Raw genomic sequence first — 13,052 nt, 5'->3', positions numbered from 1 at the left:
ATTGTTTGTTAACATGTTAACAGGATGTTAAGAGATTGTACCTTAATTTGTTTTCCTTTTTTACACTTAAACCACTAAAAAATTGAATTAGATGGGGTTAACAAGATTAAACCATTTTCTTGATATGAGGTAAAGTGAAATGGGGAAAATTAATTCATCTGCCACCTAAGTGGAGTTAAAAGGGGAGTTAAAAGTATACCCATGTTGTAGAAAAAGCGACACAATGAATAATGCATCCAAAATAGGATTTAATGCATCCAGCACAAAGAAATAATGCAGATTCATTCTTATCTTATTTCCAAACCATTCAATTCTAGATATAAACAGTGCAGGTTCATAACATGATCTCAAATATGCTACTACCTTTTTTGTTTCTCCTCCTCTTATCTCTACTTTACCTTCTTCACAAAAGGAAATCAAAATTCAATCCACCAGGCCCTCCTGGACTACCCTTCATTGGCAACTTGCACCAGCTCGATCAATCCAGCCTCCACACTTCCTTATGGAACCTCACCAAACCCTACGGTCCGATCATATCCCTCCGATTCGGTTTCAACTCAGCTGTTGTTATATCTTCAGCGAGTTTAGCGAAAGAAGTCTTAAAAACCCAAGATCTTATCTTTTGCGGTAGGCCATTATTTACTGGCCAAAGGAAGTTATCCTATGAAGGCCTTGATATAACTTTTGCTCCTTACAATGAGCACTGGAGAGAAATGAGAAAAATCTTTAGCCTTCATTTGTTTAGCCCTAAAAGGGTCCAATCTTTAAGGTATTAATGTTAGTTATCTATACCATAGATAATATATTAGTTATGTAATATAATATTTATAATATTTATAATACTTAAATGTATGATTTGATGACGTTTCCCATTTAGTTATTACCATTGTATCTCTAAATACAAATACAGTTGATTAATAACACATGATATCTTACGCGGTTTTTCATTATTATTCAACAGGTATATACAAGAAGGTGAGATCTCAAGTGCCATAAAGAAGATACATGATTTGGCTCTTTCGGCTGAAAAGGTAAACTTGAGTAAAATGATGAAGAATTTGATGAGTAATGTAATGATGAGAGTGTGTTTCGGCAAGAGGTACCATTACCAAAATGGGCATGAAAGAAAGAAGGTTCTTGGACTCATTAATGAAGTTCAAGAGCATTTGGTGGATCTTTATCTCTCGGATATTTGGCCCGGCCTGCCTTTCATCGGTTTGGTTGATCGGTTGATGGGCAAGACGAATCGGCTCGAGAAATGCTTCCAAGATCTCGATTTCTTTTACCAACAACTCATTGATGAACGACTCAACCCTCTAAAGGATAAGTCTTATGAGGAAGATGAGGATGATGTTATTGATATTCTGCTACAACTTATGAAAGACAAACTGTTCAACCTCACTCACGACCACATAAAAGCCATGCTCATGGTAATTAAAATATGCTCTCCCTTTTGTATGCATTTGAGTTTTCTCCTGCACAAGTTTTTAGTTTGAAAGCAATCTTTATTATAAATTATAAAACGTGACATGATAACAAAGTTATTGAAAGCAGTCTTTATTATATTATAAAATTATAAAACATGACATGATAACAAAGTTAAATTTCAAATAATAATTGGTGTAAAACGCAAAAATGGTCCATGAGATTTGGTTACTTTTGCAACTTAGTCCAAAAATAAACTTTTTGTAACTGAACCCCTCGGGTTTCAATTTTTTTTTTTTTTTTTTTTTTTTTGTCATTTTCATTCAAATCACTAACTCAGTTAAAATGTATCGTTACCTCATTGATGATTTTGAGATTTCCCAAACCTCAGGGAAGATTTTGGTAATTTACTAATTTATTCTTTTATTTTAATTTTCTTTTTTTTTAAATAAAAAACAGTTATAAACATAATACATATACATACACACGCATATTAGTATGCACGCACTTATTTTTGGTACCTTTAAAATACAAAATAATAAATTAACCATAAGATATATATACATATACAAACGCGATTATAATTTATATATATACACATATTGGCGAAGCTTTATTACCGCCGGTCTCCACCGATTTTTCACTCGTATTGATAAATTTACTGAAAATTTCTGAAATTTTTGTTGTTGTGTAAAATATTGGATTTTTCAAGAGTCAGTCCCCCACCGATTTGGATTTTGAGAGTTCGACCCCACTGAGTTTTCGTTCAAGCTCTGCCTCTCTATACACATACCATACACACTCTTTCTCTTCTATCATTCTCTCTTCTCCACATCCACCTCCATCACCACCACCAATGTTGCCACCACAACCACCCTGTTTATCTCGGCACGCATACCTCATTCTCCCTCGTCGACCCGTCGTATCAAACATCGGTACCACCCATCTCTCCCGCCGTACCAAACATGATTAATTTATTATTTTTTTTTATTTAAAGGTAAAAATATAAATTAAAAAAACTGTGTAATATATTTGTGTGTGTAGGGAGATCATCTAAAAATAAAATTTAATTAAGAAGAAAAAAATGGTACAATTGTAACAATTAAATATTTTGTCTTTAATCTAATTTATTATTATCTTTGACTAATTAATTAGTTATAAATACTATCATCTTTCACACTAATTTTTTTACCTACACAAATTAAAAGATATCCTACAAGTTTCAAAATTTATCCTACACATATTGAAATTTATTATACACAACTCGTAATTATCATACACATTGCGTAATTTATAACATGCTTTAAACTAAAAAAATTGAGGAAAAAATATATATTTTGAAAATAAGTAACAAATTTAATGTAATTGGCTATTAATGATTTATGCAAGTTTATCAATACACCTTACAGTAACACTAATTACAAATATTAGATGAAAAAAATGAAACATTCTTATTGGTTGAAATTTATTATTTTTTTCCTTTTTAAAAGAATTTATTCTCATTTGAACTCTTCAGAGTATGTGTATATGTATACATATTTTATTTATAATTACTTTTAATGTTTTCTATTTAAAAATAAAGAATAAAGTTTATAAAATTAAATAAATAAAAAATAAATAGGAAATAACCAAAATCATCCCTGGGGTTTGAGAATTGTAAAAATCGTACATAGGAGTTAACGGTATATTTTAACTGAATTAGTGATTTGGATGGAAATGACAACAAAAATGTAATCTCAGTGGTTCAGTTACAAAAAGTTTCATTTTTGAAATAAAATGAAAAAAGTGACCAAACTTAGAGACGATTTTAACGTTATTGGGTGTGAAGGAGGGTAGTACTCAAAGGATGACCGACCACGTAGGCGTCCACGTCAGCGGGTGTGGAGATGAGCCTGAAGGGGATGAACCTAGGGTGTGGGGGATGGGCCTCAAATAAACACACACATATATATATACACACACACATATATATATGGGAAGGTTTAAATGAGAACGCTAAATATTGTGAGATCCGTGAGAACAAATAAAAAAACCGCGAGAACATGGTCAAAAACAATTCAAATTCAATTTTTTTTCTACACTTATCATTATTATTCGAATACAATGTTAGAAATTTAATTTACACGTTTATATTTACGTGAATTCGTAAATAAAGAAAATTTACACATGTGTAAATCTGTTATATTTACACATATGTAAAAAAATCTAAAAAGAGTGATTTTGAAAGGAGAAATGAGTTATTTGATGTTGTAAATTCTTTTTTTGATGTTGTATCTTAATTACAATGAGGTTTGCATTAAAAAAATTGGTTTTGATTGGTTTTTTCATTCGTTCTCACGGTTTTCGCAATATTTAGCGTTCTCAAGATAACTCTCCCATATATATATATATATATATATATATATATATATAGTGGAGAGTTCAAATGAGAAGAAATCTTTTATAAGAATAAAAAAGAAGAAATTCCAACCAATAATAATGCTTTATTTTTACTTCATTTAATATATGTATTAATGTTACTATAAGGGTACATTGGTAAATCTACATAGGTCATTAATTTGTAGTCTTCCTCTTTAATAGCTAACTACATTAAATAATTTGTAACTTATCCTCAAAATATATATTTTTTCAAAAAAATAAAATAAAATAATTTAAAGTGTATGATAAATTACGAGTTGTGTAGGATAAGTTACGAGTTGTGTAGGATAAATTTCAACGTGTAGGATGAATTTTGAAATATGTAAGATAACTTTTGATGTGTGTAGGCAAAAAAAAAAATTAGTGTGGAGGATAATAGTGTTTATGACTAATTAATTAGTCAAAACTGATAATAAATGAGATAAGTGAAAAACTATTTAATGTTTTACAAATTACCCTTTGTTATTTTTCTTCTCAGTTAAATTTTCTTCTCAAATGAACCTTTCCCTATATATATATATATATATATATATATATATAATTGCGCTAAAATAAGAACCACCTCGAGTTGTAAGAACCGCAAGAACCACACCATCCGGGTCGCCGTTTACCATGATTTTTTTTACAACTAGATGTGTGTATTATAAACACAGCCGTAAAAAAATTTAAACGCCACGGCCGAGGGGGTAGTTTTTTACACCACAAGTTTGGTGTAAAAAAAACGAAAAAATAAAAAATAAATAAAAACACCAAACTTGTGGTGTAAAAAACTACCCCCTCGGCCGCGGCGTTTAAATTTTTACGGCTGTGTATACACACATCTAGTTGTAAAAAAAAATCATGGTAAACGGCGACCCGGATGGTGTGGTTCTCGCGGTTCTTACAACTCGGGGTGGTTCTCATTCTAGCAGCCCCCTATATATATATATATATATATATATATATATATATATATATATATAGGGGAGGGTTTAAATGAGAACGCTAAATATTTGTGAGAACCGTGAGAACAAATGAAAAAACCATGAGAACTTGGTCAAAAACAATTCAAATTCAAAATTTTTTTCTACACTTATCATTATTATTCGAATACAATGTTAGAAATTCAATTTACACGTTTAAATTTACGTGAATTCATAAATAAAGAAAATTTACACATGTGTAAGTTTGCCATTTACACATGTGTAAATCTGCTATATTTACACATGTGTAAAAAATCTAAAAAGAATGATTTTGAAATGAGAAATGAATTATTTGATGTTATAAATTCTTGTTTTGATGTTGTATCTTAATTACAATGAGGTTTGTATAAAAAAATTGGTTTTGATTGGTTTTTTCATTCGTTCTCACGGTTCTCGCAATATTTAGCGTTCTCAAGATAACCCTCCCCTATATATATATATATATATATATATATATATATATATAAGGTTGGGCTATATAGAAAACCCTATCTATATAAAAAACCCTAGAAAACCCAACCTCCCGACATTTTTTTTTTGAAAAAAATAACACATGTAATATACATGTTTTTAAGACTTTTGAGCCAAAAAAATCAAAAAAGCGCCGAAGGGATAATTTAAAAAAAAAATCAGCAATTTCTGTCTTTTTTGCCTAACACATGTTAGGCACTGAAATTTGTTTATTTTTTTTTAAAAAAAATCCCTTCGGCGCTTTTTTGTTTTTTTTTTGGCCCAAAACACTCTAAAACATGTATATTACATGTGTTATTTTTTTCAAAAAAAAATGTCGGGAGGTTGGGTAAAAATGGGGGGAGATTTGGGTTTCCAGAGTTTTCTACCTAAATGAGGGTTTTCTGTCTAGCATTGTCCTATATATATATATATGTGTGTGTGTGTGTGTGTGTGTGTGTGTGTGGTAGGGTTCATGAGTGAACTATGATGTATTTGTGAATAAAAAAATTTTATCTTGACCATTGATTTTATAGATCTAGATTTTTCTTTAGTGGCAAGACTGTAATTATCTTTTCTAATTTACATGTATTTTGATAGACACAAGAGTATAATTGTATTGTTCTCCCTTCATTTAATTAATTGATTTTTTTCTCTCTCCTGATTTCTCTTTCCAATTAAAAAATATTTAATTATATTCTCTATATTTTATTCTATCACAAATTACCTAACTTAATATTTGATAATTTAAAAAAAAAATACAAACGTTATCAAATATTGTTCCATCTAGAACACGATTAAAAATATTTAATTAATTTCTCTATACATATATGTGTTAGATCAATGTTTGTTGAAAAGATGCACAGTGAAAACAATATGTAATAATACACAAGTGTATAACTCTGGTATATACCCACCAGTATACACTATGTACTTGAATAATGCACAGGTGTATACGTCTAGTATATATCAACATGTATACACATATGTACTTGAATAATACATATGTGGATAAATCTGGTTTATACCGACATGTGGGAACAAGATGTAATAATACATAAGTGTATAGTAGAGAGTTCAAATGAGAAGAAATTTTTTTAAGAAGAAAAAAGAAGAAATTTCAACCAATAAGAATGCTTTATTTTACTTTATTAATATAAGTATTTAATTTTACTATAAGGGTATATTAGTAAATCTACATAGGTCATTACTTTGTAGTCTTCCTCTTTAATAGCTAACTACATTAAATTTTTTGTAGGCAAAAAAAAGTTAATGTGGAGGATAGTAGTCTTTATGACTAATTAATTAGTAAAAAATGATCATAAACGAGATAAGTGAAAAAACTATTTAATGTTTTACAAAATTACCCTTTGTTCTTTTTTTTTCTCAACTAAATTTTCTTCTCAAATGAACATTTCCCTAAGTGTATAAGTCTTGTATATACTGACCTGTATACATATATGTAAAAAAACATAATTTAATTAGGTTTAATATTTAATTTTAATAAGAACATAAGAGTTTATTTAAAAAAAACATTAGCCCTTGAATCTCTTATAATTAAAAGTATGGGGAAATAATTAAAAATGAGATAGAGAGAGAGAGAGAGAGTTATAAGATGAGAAAATTAAGAGATTATAATTAAAAATACTTAGCTAATGTCAATCTTACTCTTTTAATCTAAAAAATGATTATGGGCCAGGATTAGTTCTCTTAAGAAGTTGTTCACAAATCAACTAATCATATGTATACACACACATGTATATCTGTGTGTGTGTGTTGTTGGGGGGGGGGGCATCGAAAGCGTCTATTTGCAGAAAGACGATGAGGACGATGACGAGCCTGAGGGGGTGAAGAGATGGTCTGGCGCCGGAGGTCGACGGGTAGGGGACGTCCCCGTACCCGGTAGTCAACATTTTACTCTCATAATTACAATGTACAATTTCGTGTTTGGGGGGCTGGAGTAGTAGGCGGAGGCCAAATGGGTTGTTACTATTACTATTTATTTATTTGCCCATGGCTTTATAGCCTAGTGGCATCTTGGTGGTGGGATAAGGCTTTGGGACCTTTAGGTCCTGGGTTCGATTCCCACAAGGGGGGTTTTCCCATGTTTATTGGGTTTCCTCCTGAATTGGTGTGGCATTATGCCTAGTGGAGATGGATATGATCGGGTGGTTCCTCTGGTGGCACGATGATACTACAGTGGTCCGTCAGTGATCCAAATTTACCGTTCAAAAAAAACTATTACTATTTATTTAATATTTAATTATTTTATTATTACCAGGTAGTTTATTAAAAAAATCGTTTCATCGGTTATAGTAATTAGATAGTTACAATCTCTTTTCTAATAATCATCTAATCTTTTGGTGGTAAACTATATTTTTATTTATCACCAGTTATATTTAGCAAAGGTGAATAAATAATACATAGGGGATGTTTGGTGTTACGTTTTCAAAATAGATTATGCATTTTTAAAATAAATTTTAGGTTTTTAAAATTGTTTTTTGAAAAAGCATGAAAGCATGTAGGTACATGCTTATTCAAAACTGCGTTTTGGAAGCAGATAATCACTCTTTCATCCAAACACTTTTGATTATTTATGTTTTACAAACACAATAATGAAATAATCACTTCAAAACGTAATCTCAAACACCCTCATAGATAAAAATATAAAGGTGAACCAAAATAAAGATAAAGATTCAAAAGGAAAATTATCAAAATGATCATTTGACTGGTCAAAACTACTAAAATAGACAAATGTCGACTAAATCAGTAAATTTGGACGCAAAGCGGGTGTTTTTTGCCCACACATTTACCGATTTTTATCTATTTTGGTAATAAACAATGATCAAGTGTCTATTTTTGTAATTTTTCTTATGCAAAAACAAGCAAACGTAAAAGTAAAATTTCCACTTAAGTTTGAATGAAATAATCATAACCTTTGGTGGCAGCCTGGGCATTTTGTAGTTGAGGTGCATACTTCAAAATATATCTCTTTTATGTTAATTTTGAAAGGTGCCATGTATGAAATTTATTTTAAAGCTAACAACTTCTTCCTTCCTGCTTGATTCAAAAAAATGAGTCACACTTTTGCTTTTGCCACGGCCATTAGGCCACGCTAATAATGTTTCTACAAACACCTTTTGGCTCACATGAATGTATAAAGGCAACTACTTCATATAATTTAAATTTGATATTGTAGTATTTAATTTCGTTGTGGTATTGACTATGATCTTGCATATATTAGAAGATTGGTCTTTACTTTCTTTGTTCCATCAATGTCAAATTGTTTATATGTTTCATTTCTAGGATGTATTAGTAGCCGGGACAGATACTAGTGCGGCAACCGTGGTTTGGGCTATGACGTCATTGATAAAGAACCCTAAAATCATGAAGAAAACACAGGAAGAAATGAGAGTTGTGATTGGAAAGAAGGGTATAATAGAGGAGGACGATCTTCCAAAACTCATGTATCTAAAGGCGGTGATAAAAGAGACCATGAGACTACACCCTCCGACTCCCCTTCTAGTACCTCGAGAAACGAGGAAAGATGCCATTATACATGGGTACAAAATTAAGCAGAATACCATAGTTTATGTGAATGCATGGGCTATCGGAAGGGACCCTAAATCTTGGGAGAGTCCAGAAGAGTTCTTGCCTGAACGATTCTTGGGTTCTGATATTGACTTCAAAGGGAATGATTTGGAGTTGATTCCTTTTGGGGCTGGTCGAAGAATCTGCCCTGGAATGTCGATCGGAGTTTTCATGGTGGAACTAATACTTGCTAATCTTCTTTATTTATTTGATTGGGGGTTGCCGGATGGCATGGTGAAAGAAGATATAGACTATGATGCTATGTCTGGGATAACTATGCATAAGAGAAATGAACTTTGCCTCTTAGCTCGTGTACTTTGAAAAGATTGTTAACTATCCAAATATGTCGTTTTGCTGATAAAAATAATTCCTAGTCTAGTACGTTGTTTGAACTTTTGTTAATTTATTTAAAGGTAGAAAGATAAAGCCTTTCATCTATTTAATGGTTAGTGAATTACTTAAAGCGGATGAAAACAACATTAGGCCAATGTAAGTCCATAGGACTAGACACAGGAAGATTTGCACTGTTAATCTGGATGATATTCCCCCTCCTTCTTGCTCACTTATGTTTTTCCTCTCTCCCTTGATTATACTCTCTTACATTCACTATACGCTTACATCATACTCATATACTATAAATAGAGTACATCTATCCTTATGCGATCGTCACAAGGTGTTTCTTGAGGATTTGAGGGTGAAGGGGGTGCTCACCTAATAGGTGAGTCCCCTCTCGTACGTCAAACCAATCCCCGTGTGCCACGTCAAGTCCCCTCTTAAACTCCCCTAACACCCCAATTTGATGGCGCCACTCCCCTCTTAGGTGAATTGGTTTTTTTTTTTAAAAAAAAAAAAAAAAAAAAGGAAAGTTGTGATTGGTCACTCCCTCTCTCTCTCCTCCCTCTCTCTTCGGTGAGCCGCTACCGCCCTCTTACCCTCTCTCTAACTCACCGACAGGTCGGCGGCACCCCCCAATTCGGCGAAACCCCTCCCCGCTTGCCCTCCCCGAAGACGCCCCTGATACCCTGATCTCTTGTCACCTTCTATACGTGCATCTATGTGTTGAATTAGGGGTGTTCATCGAATCGAGTAATGAATTCGAATCATTCAAATCAAATTTTTCGAATTTTTATTTTTTTGCCTGAATTCGTATTCGATTTGATTCGATTAGTATTTGAAACTCGAATTCGAATCGAATTCGAACCGAATTCAAATTAATTCAAATTCACCCTAAACAATAAATTATTTTACTTTCATTTTTTAAAACTACTACAAACTAATTATATTCAACATAAAAATAACTTGCAAAATTAATTAACAATATGCCAAAACACCAACATTTAGAAGATAGTTTGGTTACCAGTAGCGATTTAAGTTAGGTAAAAATTTAGAAATAAGTAGTATGGGCTATTTTTCAGTAGGTTTGGTAATGCTATGAATAATAAATTTATCACTTATGGAGGTAGTTCATACTTTGGCCAAGTTTAGGGGTCTGTTTGGTATGGCGTAATGGAATAGATGAGGGAATGGAATGGACGAGATAATGGAATGGACAAAGAAATGAAATGGATCATTACATATTTACATTCCATAGTCTTATTTGGTTACCAAGCAGGAAGAGAATAAATCATTACCTTGTGTTGTTTGTTAGGTAAGAAAAGAGGAATGAATTAAATCGGCGATGGGTGGTGGCGGTGATCGGTGGCGGCTAGTGGCGGTGGCAGCGATGGATGGCGGTGGTCGGTGGTAACGGTAGTGGATGGCGGTGGACGGTGGGTGACGGTTGTTAGCAGTGGTGGCGGAGATGGTCGAGGTTGGCGGTGGGTGGCGGTAATGGTCGGGGTGGCGGTGGTTTACGATGGCGGGTTGCAGCGATGGTAGTCGATGGCGGTGGCGGAGGGCGGCGGTGGATGGTGGTGGTTGGCGGAGGTTGGTGGCGGGTGGTGACGACAGCAGGTGGTGGTGCTGGCAAATGGTGGAGGTGATAGGCGGTGTTTGTGACGTAGGCTGAGAGAGGGAATGGGATGGGAAAAAAAACAGGGGGAGTGGATGGAATGAATTTGAGGGAATGGAATGACTTATGTAATGGGTGATTCCATTACGTTGACCAACCAAAACCACTTTTTTCATCCCCTTGCAATAGTTCATTCCATTCCACCTCCTATTCCAGCATACCAAACAATACCTAGAAGTTATATGCACTACTACAAAAGGTATTTGTTTCGGCGGTGTAAATGAAGATTATGAGCGGTTTTATGACCGCTAAACAAATGTCGCAGGAAAAAATGTTTAATTAATCTGAACGGTTAAAAAGCCGCCCAAAATAATACAAAATCCGCCCAAAAAACATGCCAATAATTTTGTGATTTTTTTGTTTTTGAGCGGTGTTTAATATCCCAACCGCCCAAAAAAAAATAATGCAGAGCTCAAAATAATTGCTATATGTTAGCTCAAAATAATGGGGAGAGCTCAAAATGGCTACATGTTAGCTCAAAATAATGGCTGCTATATACACAGAAAGAGAAAATAATGTGTTGGCTTAAAATAGTGGATAATGGATACACAGAACTAAAACAATCAAAAACTCAGCAAACATCATAGAACCTCTTGATTACATAACTTCCAAGGTTTACAAAAGTTGTCCTAAACATAATAATCCAAAGTTGTTCAAATAACTACCACTAACCTAGCTAACCCATCTTCCAAAGTAGTTCAAATAACTACACCAACCTAACCCAACCAACCTACACTCTTACTCTTAAAAAACCTCGTCATGATGTTTTCAACCAACATGTCGATTTCCTCTTGTGTTACGCTTGTTGTCTCGGTCCAAATCTAAAAAGAAATCAAATAACATATATTAGTTAACCCGAAACACCAAAAATAAACATAAAACCTGAATAATACAACCTTAAACTCGGATCGATAACCCCAATATACTAAAGTCAAGATAGGTAAATTCTAAAAGTAATACTTACATTGTGTGGAAAACGAAATCGCTTCTGTAAAACAAACTGGACCATAAACCAAATCACCATGAACCCATACTCCCAAGACCCGTCTTGTTGCTTACACTGCATTAAATTTAAAAGAAAAAATCAATTACTAAAATAATCACTTAATTGTATAACATAAGAGTTAATAATACTGATAACATACTTGAACCATGGTCCATGTAAGTCCACTTCCAAAAGAAGATTCTATTGCTCTCGAAAGAGGATAATCATCTTTATCCTTGTTGGCCTTAACTGAAATCGAATCCAAAATCCAAACACTTCGTTCTTTAGGAGAAACGATAAACAAAATCCAATGGGCGCTAGAAAAAAGAAAGGTATAAAGTAGTGTAATAAAATAAAGAAAATTAACTTGAATACACTAAAAATCAATAACATATATATTACCTATAAAAAAGGGTGCAAGAAAATATTTTGTGCCCTTTTAAAGTTTGTAGACACTTAACAAGTGTTCTTTTACACTTGCAAAATTTTTCTCGCACTCTTTTCCAGTTATTTTGTGGCAGACCAATACTTTTAGCACCTTCTACATATCCCGTACAGAATTCAATTACCTCCTCGGAAGCATATCCTGTTACAATAATACCCTCAGCCCGATAATGATTTCTTACATAAGCTTTTAAGAAACCCATGTATCTTTCAAAAGGGTACATGTAACGCAAAAATACCGGACCACAAGCATTGATTTCTTCAACAATATGAATCACCAAGTGAACCATCACATCAAAAGAGGATGGCGGGAAATACTTCTCTAGTTCACAAAGTGTGATTATGATTTCTTTTTGCCATGCATCCAATTCCTGGAGATCAATAACTTTCGAGTGAATCATGTTAAAAAAAACAAACAAAGTTTTGTGATTGTGTGTCGTGTCCTCTCTGGTAGTAATCCACGGACAGCAATAGGAATCATATTGTCATCAAAACATGACAATCATGAGACTTCATACAAAGCAGTTTACAATCTTTCATCGACACCAACCTTTTAATGTTTGCGGAATAACAAGATGGAACTTTAATATCATGCAAACATTTACAAAACTTTTTTTTCTCTTCCTTTGACATTGTGTAACATGCAGGTGGCAGATAAATACAATTACCTTTTTCAACAGGGGTAAGCTCTTTACGTATTCCCATTTCTTCCATGTCTTTACGGGCATTGACACCATCTTTAGTTTTTCCGGGAATGTCTAACAAT

At 33.1% G+C, this 13,052-nt stretch overlaps 1 protein-coding gene across 1 annotated transcript; it reads left to right on the top strand.

Moving 5' to 3' along the window:
• The first annotated feature begins 277 nt into the window (after nt 1-277).
• LOC110916629 (cytochrome P450 83B1) lies at nt 278-9,284 on the top strand. Its single transcript, XM_022161335.2, has 3 exons — nt 278-769; nt 962-1,430; nt 8,562-9,284. The coding sequence occupies exons 1-3, from the start codon at nt 342-344 to the stop codon at nt 9,165-9,167; spliced, it is 1,503 nt and encodes a 500-aa protein (XP_022017027.1). The 5' UTR covers nt 278-341; the 3' UTR covers nt 9,168-9,284.
• The last annotated feature ends 3,768 nt before the right edge of the window (nt 9,285-13,052 follow it).

The sequence above is a fragment of the Helianthus annuus genome, chromosome 16, assembly GCF_002127325.2.
Source record: "Helianthus annuus cultivar XRQ/B chromosome 16, HanXRQr2.0-SUNRISE, whole genome shotgun sequence".
Taxonomy (NCBI): Eukaryota; Viridiplantae; Streptophyta; class Magnoliopsida; order Asterales; family Asteraceae; genus Helianthus; species Helianthus annuus.
Note: the sequence above shows the minus strand (reverse complement) of the source record. Positions and strands in the feature narration are given on the sequence as shown.